Below are 16,241 nucleotides of genomic sequence, written 5' to 3' on the forward strand. Positions count from 1 at the left end.
AGTCGCTTCAGTCGTGTCCGACTCTGTGCGACCCCATAGACGGCAGTCCACCAGGCTCCCCTGTCCCTGGGATTCTCCAGGCAAGAACACTGGAGTGGGTTGCCATTTCCTTCTCCAATGCGTGAAAGTGAAAAGTGAAAGTGAAGTCACTCAGTTGTGTCCAACTCCTGCGACCCCATGGACTGCAGCCTACCAGGCTCCTCCGTCATGGGATTTTCTAGGTGAGAGTACTGGAGTGGCTTGCCATTGCCTTCTCTGAAAGGAGAGTTTAAGAAAGCTCAAGTCTGTAGGAAGAAATTAAACAACAAATAACAGAAGAGACACTATTATAATTCTCAATACCTGAAATTATAAGAAATTCCTGGATTCAAATAGAAATGATGAGTATGAGAAACTTATAAAAGAAGTGATTAGGTCTAGTTACTGATTATATACAAGAAGTAAAATTTTTAAATGTTAGTAAGATTCTGAGCATTAAAAATAAAATCAAAAGGGGAGTCTCATCATTGATTGAGGAATGCTAGAATAAAATTAATTTTTCCAGATTTTAGATTTGATAATTCTAAGTGTGCTGAGATATACATGTAGTATAAATGGACAGCCATCAGGCAAAGTGTAAATAGAAATTGACAGTCCTCTGGCTTTAGATTTGGAAATCCTTCACATAGAGCTAGGATTTGAAGTCATGACAGTAAAAAAGAAATTCTAGGGCAGGAAGTTTAGATCAAGAAAATTGGAGTGTGAAAAGAGAACTTGCAGTGATGAGTTCATTTGTGGATGAGAGATAAGAGGCTGGCGGAACACAGAGAATGAAGGAGTGGGTCAGAGAAGCGAGCTCGTGTGGAGCCTCAGATGCCCGAGCAGAGAGAATGTGAAGCAGCCACGGTGTGATCAACAGTGTAAACTGCTGTAGAGATCAAGATAATGACGGAATGAGCTTTAGAAACAATGAGAAGAATCTAGAATTATCAGTTGATGATATTAGGTTAGACTCTAAAGATTTGAGATTACCTTACAGTCCTATTCTATCATTTTCTCACTTGATAAAGCCCTTTCTATTGTATTGTTATCACCAACAACTCAAAGGTTAGTCAAGAAACATAACATTTCTATCTAAGAATTATATAATTTTCTTAGATGTCTTAAGGACTTAGAAAGAAAAATATTATTTAACCTATGTGGGATAATACAACTTTTATTTCATAATTGAGACAGAATTCACACTACTGTGTTCCATGACTTGAAAAATCATTTCCCTGTAAAAGGTCAGTAATGTGTAAATTTTATTAAAATTTTAAGACAAAAAAAATTGTGTTAGAAAGGGGAGACTGGTGTTTTTAAAACTTTTCTCACCATCTGTGTACTTTTCATTTCAAAACAAGGCTAAGTACATGTAGTATTAAGGATATTGGTATTATGTAGTATTGAGGCCAGTTGCATTAAATTTATGTCTATAATAAAAATTTATGTGTGATAATGTCGTTATTCTTAGTTTCCCTATAGTAGTTGGTGTTACTGACCATTCTCTCTTTGAAATTCTCATCTGTAGCTTCCACATCACCCTATCCTGCTCCCCAGCTCCCAGCAGCCTCTCCCTTCTGTTGTCATCTTCTTCATATCGAACCCTAAATATAAGCATTCCCCAAGTTTCACCTCTGTGTCCTTTTATATGTGTGTCTCATGTATTTTCTTCCTGGGAGCTTAACCAGTGAACTTCAAACTGTGCTCCAGAGCCCTAAAAGTTCTCAGAATTGTCTCGGGAGCTGCTGAGACATGGTAACGATGGTAACCACCATGGTAACGATGGTTTTGCCCATCTTTAAAGTTAAATAGCCCTGTCTCTATGTTTTTTTGTATTGGGATTTTGTGTAAAACTTCATTTGAAAAAAGAAATCATTTCTGCTGCTTAAAAATACATACATAAACAGAGTGAGAGGGAAGGGTCAAAAACCACTGACTTCAGTTTCTCTTGTATGAATGACACCCAAGTGAACACCTCTGATGTTTCAGCCCAGGGCCAGTCCTAGGGCTTTCTTTTGTGCCCTGGATGTCTCAGCCTGGTTCAACAGCTGTCACTATCACTTCAGATTTCCACATCTGACATGAAATGCACTGTCTTCCTCCTGTAAAGCTAGTTCTCCCTCACAGAAGCTTATATTTCTATTCATTACTTTACTACTCTAAAATATGCAAGTTCAAAAGAAAAGAATCAGTGTCGTCTCTTCTCTTCATTGCTCAGTCACCAGTCTCTAAGACTTGTTGATTTTGCCTTAGATCGTGGTTCACATATTTATCCCTTTCTTGCAAATAACACAGCTTCCATAAGGACTGAGGTATCCAGTTCCTTATGTTTTGGACTTCTCTCTGAATCTCCAAGGAGATCTCTCCGACTCTGCATACTTAGCCCTATAGTATACTCTGAAATGCTGAGCCAGTTTTCAGGATTTTTTTTTTTAATAATGTATTCATTATCATCACCACTCTCATTGTAAACTCCTGAAGGATTTCTTCCTTTTCTGTTTTAGCTGTGTTTAATGGCGATCACGCTAAGGCCCCAAACCCAACAACATTTTATTTAGTGCCTTGTATGTGCTTGGCATTGTGCTAAACACTTTATAGGTATTACTTATACTATACTTATTACTATATTTTCCATATAGTTCTCCAAGTGAGGTATTCTTATTATCTCTATTTTATCAGTGGGGAAACAGATTAAGCAACCTATTCAAACAGAGCAAATAAATGGAAAAATCAGGATTAGCACTCTTACCCAAGTAGCTCCATAGGCCATGTATGTAAGCTGCCTGTTCCCCACTCCCCTTCTTTTAAATGAGGGCAAATGTATGTGGGCTGTTGGGCCAGGACCACTGAAGGCAGCAGTCAAGGGAAAGGGCACTGGCTTTGCTGTTTTTAAAAGCGCCTTCAGTTCAGTTCAGTTTACATTAAGCCAGTTGTGAATCCATGCATCTTAAAAGGGCAGTGCTCCCACCTCCTTCTCTGTGACTACCTTAGGCCTCAGGTTGCCCTTTTGTGATTTTTTTTCCCTCAAGATTGTCCTTGATGTTGATCATGAATTGATTTCACCCCATCAAAAAATGTTTTAGATACTGTTCTGAAGTGACCCTAGTCTCTACTCCTCCCTTCCCGTTGACTCCTTTTCTGGTTTCTGAAGTCTGGGGCCAGCCTTATCTCCTCCCAAGCCATGCTGCTCTAATTGTGTGTGAGCAAACACTTGATGATGATGATGATATTAGAGCTACTTTATTAATTCACTCATTGGGTTGTAAACGCATGCTTTTTGTGTGCTCAGTCTTATTCCTAGGCTATGGCATTGTCTCTAAGAGATAAGGAAGAATAGCCTACTGGTTGAGAGTATGAGCTCTGAATCAAGCTGCTTATGTGCAAAATTTGAACCTGCTGTTTAATTACTGTGTGACCTTGGACAAGATATTTAAGTTCTTTGTGCATTATTTTTCTTTATCAGTAAATAGATATAGTAAAGTACTCACATCATATAGTTTAAAGATTAAATGAAACAAGATACTAAAATCTCATAGAAAAATATCTGGCAAATAGTAACTACTTAAAAAATATTTGTTATTGATGTGTGTGTGTGCTCTGTTGTGTCTGACACTTTGCCACCCCATGGACCCTAGCCAGCCAGGCTCCTCTGTCCATTGGATTCTCCAGGCAGAAATACTGGAGTGGGTTGCCACTTCCTAATCCAGGGTTATTGTTGTTAGTAGCCTTCAATGAATATTGGTTGACTGCATGTTGAGTCTAATCTGTACCAGTAAGCACTTTGCTGTGTTTTTTTTGCATACATACTATTTGCTCCTCAATATCAAAATCACTGCAGATGGTGATTGCAGCCATGAAATTAAAAGATGCTTACTCCTTGGAAGGAAAGTTATGACCAATCTAGAAAGCATATTAAAAAGCAGAGACGTTACTTTGCCAACAAGGGTTCGTCTGGTCAAGGCTATAGTTTTTCCAGTGGTCATGTATGGATGTGAGAGTTGGACTGTAAAGAAGGCTGAGTGCCGAAGAATTGACGCTTTTGAGCTGTGGTGTTGGAGAAGACTTTTGAGAGTCCCTTGGACTGCAAGGAGATCAGTTCATCCTAAGGGAGATCAATCCTGGGTGTTCATTGGAAGGACTGATGTTGAAGCTGAAGCTACAATAGTTTGGCCACCTGATGCAAAGAGCCAACTCATTTGAAAAGACCCTGATGCTGAAGGGCAAGAGGAAGAGGGGACGACAGAGGATGAGATGGTTGGATGGCATCACCGACTCAATAGACATGGGTTTGGGTAGGCTCCGGGAGTTGGTGATGGACAGGGAGGCCTGGCATGCTGCAGTTCATGTGGTCGCAAAGAGTCGGACACGACTGAGCGACTGAACTGAATTGAACTGAATAACTCTGTGAGGCTGGTGTTATTATTGTTATCCATATCTTACAGGAAGAAAATTGAAACTGAGGTTGAATGACTTGCCCTGGGCCACATAGCTTGTAAACAGTGTGCAGTCAGTATTAGCACATGGTCTGTGTGACTTCAAAGCCCATCATGCTTTTCCCATACCACTCAGCTTTCACAGAGGCCTGTGCAGTCCTTTCTGCCTAAGCCAGTCACAGTGCATTCCTTGAATTTATTGAGCTAACTGCATCAGACTGTTATTCAGTCATCCAAGTGCATGCCCTGCTTTCTATATTGGGAATCCTTCAAGGGGAGAAACACTGATACCTCATATGCTGTTTACATCATTGGTGATTACGATTGAATACATAAATGGCTGAATTGCTATCATTGTTTCTTAAAAGATGGTTGTAAAGGACCACTAATGGTATCCTCATCAAATAAAAAAGGGAAGTTAATACTGCATAATTTTATTTCCCTGTTTGTGATTTATTAATCGCCTACAGTTCTGCAGAGCATATAAAAATTGAAATACCTGTTTTCTTAGGGATTAAAAAATAGCATGACAAACGTATATTCCCTTACAAAGAGATTTTCTTCCTCCTTTTAGCCGAGCAGTTAAAAATACTGCTGTGGGGGTGCTGAAGTCACCTTTGTGTGTCTCTACTTCCTTCTCTCCCCTCACACATAATGTGGCACTTATTCATTCACCCAATTTAAAGATCTCAGAGTGAAGAAAATAGATAAGGTCCTCGCTCTCGCGGATCTTGTTTTACTGGGAGGAGACAGACATAAACAAGTAAAGAAATAAAATCATTACAGCGACCACATCTGGCATTTCAGAGTTTTCTGTGATGAGGCTGGGAAGTGAGTGCCTAGGCTGGGTGGACAGGAAGGGTAGGGGCTTAGGCATGCGTCTTCCAAACAGAGCACACACGTGGTCCCTGCCTGGGCTGTTGCTTGGATGCAGCATATGGCTTTTACTTTGCTGTTCAGCCACCCAGGTTCAAAGAGAATGTCAACAATAATGCTCTTCCCATAGCAAAAGTAAGAGCGTCAAGCGATTTTCACAGGTGCTGTGTTTCTTCTACTTCCCAGGGTGAGATAGGGCCTAGAATCAAAGCAGCGCTTGGTTTTCTCTATACCTGTAAAAGATTAGCCTTAAGTCAACAGGGATGATGCAAGCAGGGGGAAAAAATCCAAGAAAATAGAGATGAAGCCAAAAAAGACAATTTCTGATTGTAAGAGCTGGTTTGTGTTTCCCATCATGGCGCAAGATGAGGAAGTTCTGCAGGGTTTAGGAGGCACAGTTGCCATGGTCCTGCAGAGTGACCTCAGCCCCACTGTGAACACACGGGGTTGATTTCCAGTGTGAAACAAGCCAGAAGTAAGGGCTGACATTTCCAGGTGACAGCTGTGGTTCTTTTGCCTGTAATTAGCACCTCTTAACCCTCAAACTTGCCCGGGCCTTTTTCAGGCTGTGGAAGCTCAAATCCGAAGTTTTGGGCAGACGCCGTCTCAGCTGCTTATAGAGCCCCACCCTCCCAGAGGTTCTGCCATGCAAGCGGTAAGTGCAGCCTGCTCTCTCATTTCTCTCGTCTCTTTGAGACTCTGCTTGACATTCTTAACAGTCTTTCGTTGTACTTGAGCTTCTCCACCACACCTTGGCCTGTTCTTCTAATGTACTATTTGTGAACCTGATAACAGCCAGCAAATACTCCCTGTTCTGGACTCTTAAGGAGGGCAGACATTGCTCCAACGCTCCAGTATTTCATCAGGGCGTCATGTTCTCTGTTGCAGAATTAAAAGTTCCATCACTGTCTTATATCCTCATTCTAGGGGAGAGGGTGGATACGTTTTCTGGTTTGATCTTATGAGTGCCTAGATTAGTTTTCCTGTTGTGTTTCTTCTTTACATCCCAATGTTTTCACTTTGGGAATTTTGAAAGTAATCCTGATACGTAGGTTATGTTACTAAGAGTCAGGAACCTTGGAGGAAAAAACGATGGTGTGATACGCCAGATGCCCGAGGCTTAGTGCCTCAAACAGTGATTTTTCTCTCCTGTGATTCTGCGGGATAAATAGGCATTCCTTCCCATCCTCCTCACCTCCCTCATGCACTGCTGCGGCGGGTGCTGAGAGGCGAGACTGCTCTCTCCATGTGGTCTTTCATCAAGGGAGTTGGCCCAGGCCACTCCCACTCGCAGTGCTCCAGGAGAACACTTTTGCATGACTTCTTGAAGCTTGCTTCTGAACTTGCACAGCGTCACATATGCTGCTTTCTGTTGGCCAAAGCAAGTCAGAGGCTCGCCTAGAATCAGAAGCAGGGAAATAGACTAGAGCTGTAAAATCTGTAGCTGTTCCCCCTTCATGTTTCCTGAAATTTCAGGGGAATATTCTTTCATGACAAAAAAAAATTCAGCATAGGAACAAACACTGCATGGCATGATAAAAATATTTTAAGTGTAGGCTATAGGTGTTTTATTTTTTCTTGGATTATCCATCAATAAAACAGGTTGCTCATTACAATTTTAAAGTAAGAATGGGGACATAGAGTCTGTTTCCATAAATGCAATGAATAATTTAGAATAGGTTCTAATTCTGTGCTGGGGCTTAGAATGGTAGGATTTCGCTAGATGCTGGGAAGGAGAGGGGCAGCCAGCAGGGCCCCGGATACAGATATGGTCCTCTGTGCCTCTGACTCTGTCTCTTCCCATCTTTCCCCCCTTTCCCATCTTTGTCATCTTCTTTCTCCTTCCAAGCCTTTTTTCCCCTTCTTTCTCTAATGATACAAATTGACCATTATTATAAACTACAAACATTTAAACATTTATTTGCGTCACCTTTTCCCCTCAGTGTTTTTAAGTAAGGGAAATCATATTTAAAAGAGCATAAAGGGGAGCTTTTAGTGAAAAGACTACACAGAAAGCGGACAATTGGCAAGAACAATGGAAGATAATGCCATAAAAATAGTAAGAATGATTTATGTTTGGGGATTGGAACTAGTTTTAGTAATAGCTTGTCAATGAGACACAGGCTGCTGCAGTGCTAGCTAATGGAAGCACCTCCACTGCCCCATTGACTTTCTACCTGGGTCACTGCACGGCCTTGGTCAGCGGGGCCAAGAGGGAGCTCCTACTGCCAAGCCTCACTCCGTGGCCAAAGGATGACTGGCTCACTGAGGCAGATCAGCCTTCCTGTCCGGGGGTGGGAAGGCCGGGGCAGCACACGCTCATTTGAGGATGGGAGGCCATCTTTCCCATTATCTTTATCCTCTGAATTGAAAACTTGAACTCTCTTTCAGACCTGTGCAAATTGTGCTTTTCCTTCTTACACATATGTGGGTGGGAAACAAAAGCGTGTTAGAAAGAAACCAGAGCTGTCAACAAGTGCACACGTAATCTGGGAAAACCAAACGACATTGAGCTATAGTGGTTCCCCACTCCTGTGTCAGACGGGGCTGGCAGGGCCTGCAGGGTTGGGGAGGGTTTCTTTCTCTCCCCCCGTGCCTGGTTGTCCTGCTCATCAGCAGCTGTCTCCATCCCTCTGGGTGAACCCAGTTTGCCGGGCTGGCCTTTTCTTGGATCCAGTGCCCCTCATTCTGCACTCACTGGCTACGGATGCGATGTCACTCCCCAGAGAGTTTCTTGCTTCTTGCCGCTGTTAGGCGCTCTCATCAGGCTGAAATGCACAGGAACACCCGGAGAACCAGCGTGTTCTCAGGATGCAGGAACGGCTCTAGATACGTGTCTGCAGCTTTCTGTGGAAGAGGGCTCTTCCTTGCCATGTGGCTAAGAGTTGGCCCACCAGAGGCACTGTGTACACAAGACATTCTTCCTAAATGTTAGAGATTTTAACGTGTTTTTCTTTAAGGGTGTAAACATTGGAATTATTCAATTTGAGCCTGATTGTATTTACAATATGAGCTGTTAAGCTCAGAAATATGTATCAGCTTCCTTTCAGTGAGACTTCATGATGTATGTTGTTGTATGACTTCTCAGAGTTTATAAATTGACTTTGGTAAATATTTTTTTAAAAAACCCACACAATTGGAAAACGCGGTTTGGTTTTCTGAAATGACATTCATCTCCTTTTCTCCAGACTTCATCAAAGCTAGCTTATAGGGAATTGTGTTTGTGGTTGGCTCATTGTTTCTCACTTTTATACAGTTTCACAGAAATCCTTAAAACCATGTAAGGGGTTCTTAGCATAACAAAGATTACTTATTGATATCAGAGGTTTTAAAACTCAAAGACCCAAATGTTTATTGTTTTTCCTACTATTCAGATGAGTTCCCCCATCAGTGTTGACTGCAGCACATACACACACACACACACACATAAATGTAGCAGAAATGACAGCCACCTCGTGCTGTGTTAAGTGCATGAGCCATAATATACACCAGGTGTAGTAATTAGCAGGCTCACGAAGGCTGCCTATTTGTCTGGTTTTGCTGCTGTTGCTGTATCCCCCTGTGTTTTCACACCATCAGATAGTTGGATTTAATTGAGGCCACATCAGATGAGGCATTACTGACACCTTTAATTGAATGAGCATCCAGGGAGGATTAACTCATAATATTGATTGGCTTTTAGCCACTTGCTCAGAAGGGTGTCTGGGTAGCTTATTAGTTGCCTTTATTTACACCTTTATGCAAAGAGTGCAAATAGGAATTCTTAGTGCAATATGTTTTTCTAAGTACTCTTAATAACTTTTTTAAAAGGACTGATAATAAAAATGCAAATGTATTTAATTTTTTATTAGCAGTTCTGAATGAATACATGTTAAATATATGTGCCTGCACATTTACATATACCTGGTGTTTTGAAATATGGCAATAAGAGAGCAACCAGAAGCACTTCATCAAGGTGTTTCAATTCTGAATGATACTCATCAGCTATGAGAAAATAGACATGGCTGTGGAGAATTGCTGAAAATGCACAGTGCAATTACTGTATGATAGCATAGTACCACAAAGTATAAATAAAGCCAATAAATCAGCGTGGTGTTGTATATGTCTCAGACTATGACATATGGTTTGTAGGAATGTTCTAAATCCTTAGTAGTCTTCCAGATTTATTATGTTGCTAGCTATTAGAACAGTGTTTTGTTTATCATTTCAGTTATATTTTGCTTTGCAAAGGAGAAATCGAAAGTCTTGAGCTTTAGTTTCTTTACTGACCGAGAGGAGAGGCATCTAGGTATTTCTGTTTATCCTTAGCTACAGCAGAAGGCAGTGGCATTTGCATTATAATAGGGCAGTGTTTATGACTTGGTACACTATATAAATATATTGTTTTTACAAGTACACTTAATTATGCATTGCTTTGAAACACCTTTATAATTAAGTTTGTGTATCACGTTCATAAATTATTTCTCTACTGTAATAATACACGCGTGCTGTACAACTGTTGTCTATAAATATATTTGTTAATTAATTATCTCTTTATTTAGTTGTCAGAATCCTCATACTGACTCAACACAATTTTTGATACTCTTTGGCAATTACCTTGGCTGGCTTTTGTGCCTATGGCCTGTTCTCATTCTTTTATTTTTCCTCTTTTGAACTTGATGCATAGTAACTGTTGGAATGGTTTAACACAATCCTCAATACTTTGCCTATTTAGAGTCTAAATCAAATCACTCTTTTTAGTTCTTCTTGGGAATGGGGTGGGGAAGAGAGTTAATAAAAATTTATGGGTTTTTAAAGTGACCATTCATGTATTTTACTTCGGTCACCTAGAAATTCAACATGTGAAAACCAAACAAATCCTAATTGCTGTTTCTCTCAGCCTTTCTGCTTGCTGCGCTCTCACGTGCACCTTGGGTTAACACGGTCTCCCTCTTCTTTTCCTACTCCCTCTTTCTTTCCTGTCTTTCCTTGTCTTTTCCTTCTCGTATATTTGGATCTTGTCTTGCCCACTCAACAGTATCTCCTCCTGCAGAGTCCATTGATGTTCACAGACCAAGCTCAGCAGGATGTTATCATGGTTCTAAAGTTTCCCTCCAACTCCCCTGTCACTCACGTGGCGGCCAACACCCAGCCTGGGCTAGCGACTCCTGCTGTGATCACAGCCACTGCTAACCGGCTGTTCGCCATGAACAAGTGGCGCAGCCTTCCAGGTAAGTGAAGACATACCCTTTAGGGCACAGGAACTGCTGAACACTGTATAAAGATACTGTAAGTGTCCGTCAGTCAGCTGTGTCTGACTCTTTGTGACCCCATGGACTGTAGCTTACCAGACTCCTCTTGTCCATGAAATTCTCTGGGCAAGAATACCGAAGTTGGTAGCCATTCCCTTCTCCAGGGCATCTTCCTGACCCAGGGATCAAACCCAGGTCTCCCACATTGCAGGCAGATTCTTTACCGTCTGAGCCACCAGGGATCCAAAATCAATTGTTATATCCACCTAAATATATTATATCTCAACATTTAAGCTTTTTTCATATTAGTCTGAATCAAAATGTTGAATACTTGGAAAGGTTTAAAAAAGTCCCTCTGAAGCGTGTAATATTAATACAAAAGTTAAAACACGAACTGTTCTTTGGCATCTAGTGATTTGTCTTTACTCCTTGGAGATAGATATTATCATATGATAATATTCTATATCATGTCCATAAATAGCCTGTACTGATTTATCAGATGTTCCTTTTTTCCCACGTATTCATTTGCTCCATATACACTTCTCATTGTCTGCCGTGTGCCTTTTTATGCAGGGCATGGAACTATTTGTTGTGGGTGATAGAAAAAAGAACACTTAAATTACACAGCCAAAATACTACAAACCCTTAAGTATACCCTGTTCTTTCATTAAGTGCTAAAGAATTAGGGTGACTCCGGGAGTTGGTGATGGACAGGGAGGCCTGGTGTGCTGTGATTCATGGGGTCGCAAAGAGTCGGACACGACTGAGCGACTAAACTGAACTGAATTGAAGGGCAAGATACTGAAATAACCATTAGAATCATACACCATCACAACTTGAAGAGACCTGAGAGTTGGTCTTGTCCAGGCCCACATTCTACCACTGAAGATACGGAACCCTAGGGAGCCTGCCTTGTTCAGTATCACATATGGCCACTCAGTGGCAGCGCCAGGTTTGAACCTGAGCTTTCTGACTCAAATTTTATGATCACTCCTCTGTGATTTATTGCCTGTCATTAGAACAGGAATGTTGGGATCTGGATTTAGCACTGTTCTTTTTGGCCACTGGTTAGAAATTCTCTTTTTAAAGAAGGAAAATCTTTCAAAGTCCTGAAGATTATAGGGTTTTTATCCCCAAGCCATTGTTTTAGGTAGGAAATTTGAAAGGATAGCCTTTAATAGTCTGTTAACTTGTTATTAAATCTGTAAAGTGTACATAAAGCATCACCCATTATGACACCTGAAATGGTTGCACAGGTATGAATTCTTGAACGAGGGTCTCATGCCATGTTAAATGCTAGAATGTTTAGAATGAAACAGAACTGAATTGGTGTTCAAATAAAAACTAGATGCACTAATTAACTATGGTCAATAAGGTAATTAGGTACTCTTCATGAAAATCCATGGTTGGTGTCAGAATTTCTTAAATATAGCCATTTTCCTGGCCATTAGAAGTGAATGATAATATTTGATTAGAGAGTAGATTTCATAAATGGTAGAGAAAGTTAAAATCGAGATACATATAATGTCTTTATTTACTAGGTCCTTTTGTTCCCTTTTCTTCAAGTGAACTTATCTTGCAGAGGTAAATGTGTATGCAGATGACATACTTATATTTTGGGACTAAAGATTATAATTTGATTAATGTATTTGATTTTTTTGCTGTTGTTTCTCTAAATACCACTCATTAGAAGACAAAGATGCTGGTAGTGTGTTCTGTCAGGCACACAGAGGATCACCTTCCTGCGCTGTGTGTGGTTGGTTACCTTAGAGCCTGGCATAAGCACCAGTGTGTGTGGCACCAGGCCCCTCCCAACGATGCTCATCCTGGGTGGCTGCTGTGGCAGCTCTGGGAGCTCGTTCAGTTTAAACGGAGCGACAGTATGTGTGAGGAGAGACAAACCTTTTTAGCTGCTAGGAAGCCCCAAGCACTCTGCATTCCTGGCTTTCGTCTAGCCTAGCAGTGAGCAGGAACTGAGCCGGCTCCAGCAGAGAGCTGCTAGGCTGATACTCAGGTGTCAGGCTGCCTCCCTCCCTGTGATAACTGAGCTCCTGACACTGCCCTTTGAAGCAAGCCCGTTGCCCTGCCTGGAAGGCTAGCTGCCCTTACTACCTGCTTCTCAGCTGTTCTTCCCCCTGCTCACCACTTTTCCCTAGACCTAGGGACTCAGGGGCAGCCTCCTTCTGCTGGAGTAGCCCATATGGTGCGTCCAACTGCTCTGAGCCCAGGCTCGCTTTTCTGTAAGATAAGACTAGAGAAGACTGCATGTGTTTTGCCAATTGCTTGCCTTGAATTCTCCCCATTGAGCCTTCTTTGGGTCTGTACCTTGTGTCACTGGTGATTTTTGTCCGCATCCTCTGGCTTTACAGTATGATACAGCCACTCTTCACCAGATAATACAAAGAATAATAACATATGGGAAAACTCAGGCGATTCTTTCTGCAGCGTGATCCCCCATTCTCAGTACACCGACACCTAAAAGGATTAAGTGTACATTTTACTAAATCTGTGCCTCATTTCAGGTATGTTTTGCTACCTTTACCTGTCAGTGTGCCTTGATTGAAACAAATGTCAAAACTTCCTAACAGTTTTTCTTCTGGGAATATCAAATTCATGTTACACTTTTTTTTTAAATATAGATTCTGATTCTTTTCTGATATTCTCTGATTCCCATAATTCATTCATAAGACAGCTAGCTCCTGTCAATGTAGTGTCTTGAGTCCTGATTTAGAGAAAAAATCATCTTTATCCTTCCATCTCATTCAAGGGACCTTGAGAAACATCCAGAAAAAATAAAATAATGGCACCTAACCTTCATAGAGCATTTTCTAGCTTCTAAATACTGTTTTAATCATTTCACTTCTATGAACTCACTGAATCCCCTCAACAACCTTGAGATGTAGGTTCTATACTTAGGTTGAACCATACAAAACTGCCATTTTAATAGGTCAAGACATCAGCTGTTGGTGATTCCATGTGGTTCAGCATAACCCATTTAACAGAGCAGGAGCCTGAGACACAGCAGACATAAGTGGCCAAAGGTCACACAGGCAGTCAGTGGCAGAATTGGGACTTGAGGCATCACCAAAAATAGCTCACCGGCTAAATCGCTTTCACTGACGTTTGGTTTTAATGTTTCTGTGATCCCAGACTCCTGAAGACATAGGGACAACTTCTCAAGGTATTAGTGGTGATGGGCACCGGTGTTGCTGTAGTAAATGCCGTGTTGGTAAATCAGAGGCTGAGGTTTTCCCTGATGAGTCCCTATGTGTGTGCTGTGATTTCTTTACTGTCAGAGCTGTAATCAGCAAAACAATACCTTTAGCAAAAGAGGGAGTCCTTAGGCTTCCATTTCTCATCTACTTTAATATCGTATTATGCTCAACTATAATTTTAGTGCTAATATTATACTCTGGTATTTTATCAGTATTACTTAGTTATCTTCCAAAAGATCATTGAAAAATCTTTGAAAAGTTGGTATTTACTAACAGTGGAAATGCTGACATAATGATTTTTAAATTAATCTAATGAACACATTGGAATGTATCCCATTTTTATTTTCAGCCCCTCAAGGAAAGTCAGAAAGATGTCTTAAAATCTGATGATATTAATATCATCTTAATCTTAGAATCTGATATTAAGCAGAGCTCTGATACCAACCAAGCTAGTTAAAATGCTTATGAGTCTATAAAAGGCAGATATTGACCAGAGTGAATGGCTGAGTCATTGGAGGAAAATCTTTTGGAAAAGGACCAAGAATTTAACTCTCAGAAGTACAAAGCTGAAAAGATTATCTGTTCTAAACCCTTCATTCTGGGGCTTCTGATTTGCCCAAGGTTGCACAGGTGGCCAGTGGTCAGTCCTGCTTCCTGCAATACTTCTTATCCACCGAAAGTCCTTCTACCTTTCACAGGGCTGCAGCCTATAAAATCTCTTTTCCATCACAAAATAGGTACCTCTGAATCCTTAAAACCATTTTGAAAATTAAACAAACTGTTCTTAGTATGGATTGATTTTTGTTACTCATTTGCTTCTCAGTATTTTTAAATGGAAACCATGGAAATATTAAATATTAATAAAAGTTTTTTTTTCAACCGCAATCAAATCTTCAGGAAAACATTTCAGCCAAATGCATTTAACTAAAACATTTATCTGCAGATAGCTTTCTTTATTTTTATTCCAACTTTCAATTGATCGATTTAAGTGATGGATGAAACATTGAATGTTCTTTGACTTGGAGCTTTCCCTTTCTCCATCATAAATTGACGTTTTTGTGGATCCTTTGTGCTACAGCATTCAAAAGTGCCTTTTTAAGAAGTAACAAAAAAACTAGTATTTGCTACAGTCAGCAGATGGTTGTCACATTTTGTTTTCAGTGCTCTTTACCACTTAATTTTGTTTTGTTGCGGCATCAGAGGTTGCCAGTCAAGCATCTGCTATAGCTTATGGCCTAGGACTGGAGCCACTGCTGATGGCACATGTTCAGAACAGCACTAATCTAAAATAAATGTTTAATAAGCTAGCCATAGAAGCACCTGGATTTTTTGTTTGTTTGTTTAAATTTCGCAAAACTGTCTTGAGAGATTTGGAGGTTGGAAACAATTCTACGTGAGATTTGACTTAAGCATTTTTATGTAGCTCAGTATATGAAAAATAATGCTCTCTCTCTCTCTCTTTTTTTTTTATCTTTTGTGAATTCCAGCTCATCAAGGTGCTGTACAAGACCAGCCATACCAGCTGCCAGTGGAAATCGATCCTCTCGTAGGTCTGTCACTTCCTTCTCTCTTTGCGATCCATTAAGCTCTGTATGGTGGCCCTGAAGTGGAGATCACAGTTGTTTTTCACTTGCTGGTTGCTGGGAATGGAATTTTCCTGATAAACCATTTGCATGCAAATTGGAATGCAATGAGCTGTGGCTATGCTGGTATTTCATCAACTCCCCCTCGTTGGTTTGCCTAATTTGAACAGGCCTAGGACGCGTGTCACCGAAAATTAATATGGATGCTGTAATAATGTGTGATTGAGAATGCGCATGAAGTACTGTCAGGATAATATTGGATCTTTTCATCACTCAGACTTGTTGATGAGCAGGAGCGAGGCACGTTATGATGAATTGGTGCACCAGTAATGTGATGGAGCTCCTTTGCGAGGGAAATTTTCATAATAACAGTGGGTTCTTAGCAGCTCTGTGTTGAGAAAAATAAAACTGTAGTGCCAGGGTTTCATCATTAAAGGAGATCAATCCTTTCTTCCTGGACCCTCCTTTCAGTCTGAGGGGATTAATGTGCAATTGCAGAGCAGTTTCAAAGTTGAAATATATCGCCCAGCCAATGGCAGTGTTAAGATATTTGTATTCATTTTCCTAGGGTCCTGCAGCCCAATAAATTGCCATTGGAGGTTAAATTTGTTCAGGGAGAAAAAAAAGAAAAAGGAGACCAGTAAGAGCCATTGGGATGAAATAAGCATCTGCGGCAGACAACTTAGAATATTTAATTGCTGCTGTGCTTTTTGAGTAGGTTAGCTGAAATCTCTAGTTTAGCATTTTCCACCCTATAGTGGGGATTTCAACTGTGACTCCACTAAGAATGGTACACCTTGGTATTGAAGATGCTGTTCAGTAACTTTTAGAATAAAAAACCTAATTGCCCAGCTGTAGGGGTATGCTACTAGCACGGATGTT

At 40.7% G+C, this 16,241-nt stretch overlaps 1 protein-coding gene across 3 annotated transcripts in view; it reads left to right on the forward strand.

Annotated features, from left to right (window-relative positions):
- LRBA (LPS responsive beige-like anchor protein) overlaps nt 1-16,241 on the forward strand; it is a 777,374-nt gene that overhangs the window by 718,528 nt on the left and 42,605 nt on the right. For 2 of the 3 annotated variants that reach the window (XM_055405330.2, XM_088827977.1), the window contains exons 49-51: nt 5,896-5,985; nt 10,348-10,540; nt 15,264-15,326. In XM_055405330.2, the coding sequence (XP_055261305.2) occupies nt 5,896-5,985; nt 10,348-10,540; nt 15,264-15,326 (346 nt within the window). The remainder of the gene's footprint in view (nt 1-5,895; nt 5,986-10,347; nt 10,541-15,263; nt 15,327-16,241) is intronic. The other variant, XM_055405331.2, reaches the window with a different exon arrangement.

Source organism: Moschus berezovskii, chromosome 19, assembly GCF_049115385.1.
Source record: "Moschus berezovskii isolate FMDL1 chromosome 19, NW_MosBer_1.0, whole genome shotgun sequence".
Classification (NCBI taxonomy): Eukaryota; Metazoa; Chordata; class Mammalia; order Artiodactyla; family Moschidae; genus Moschus; species Moschus berezovskii.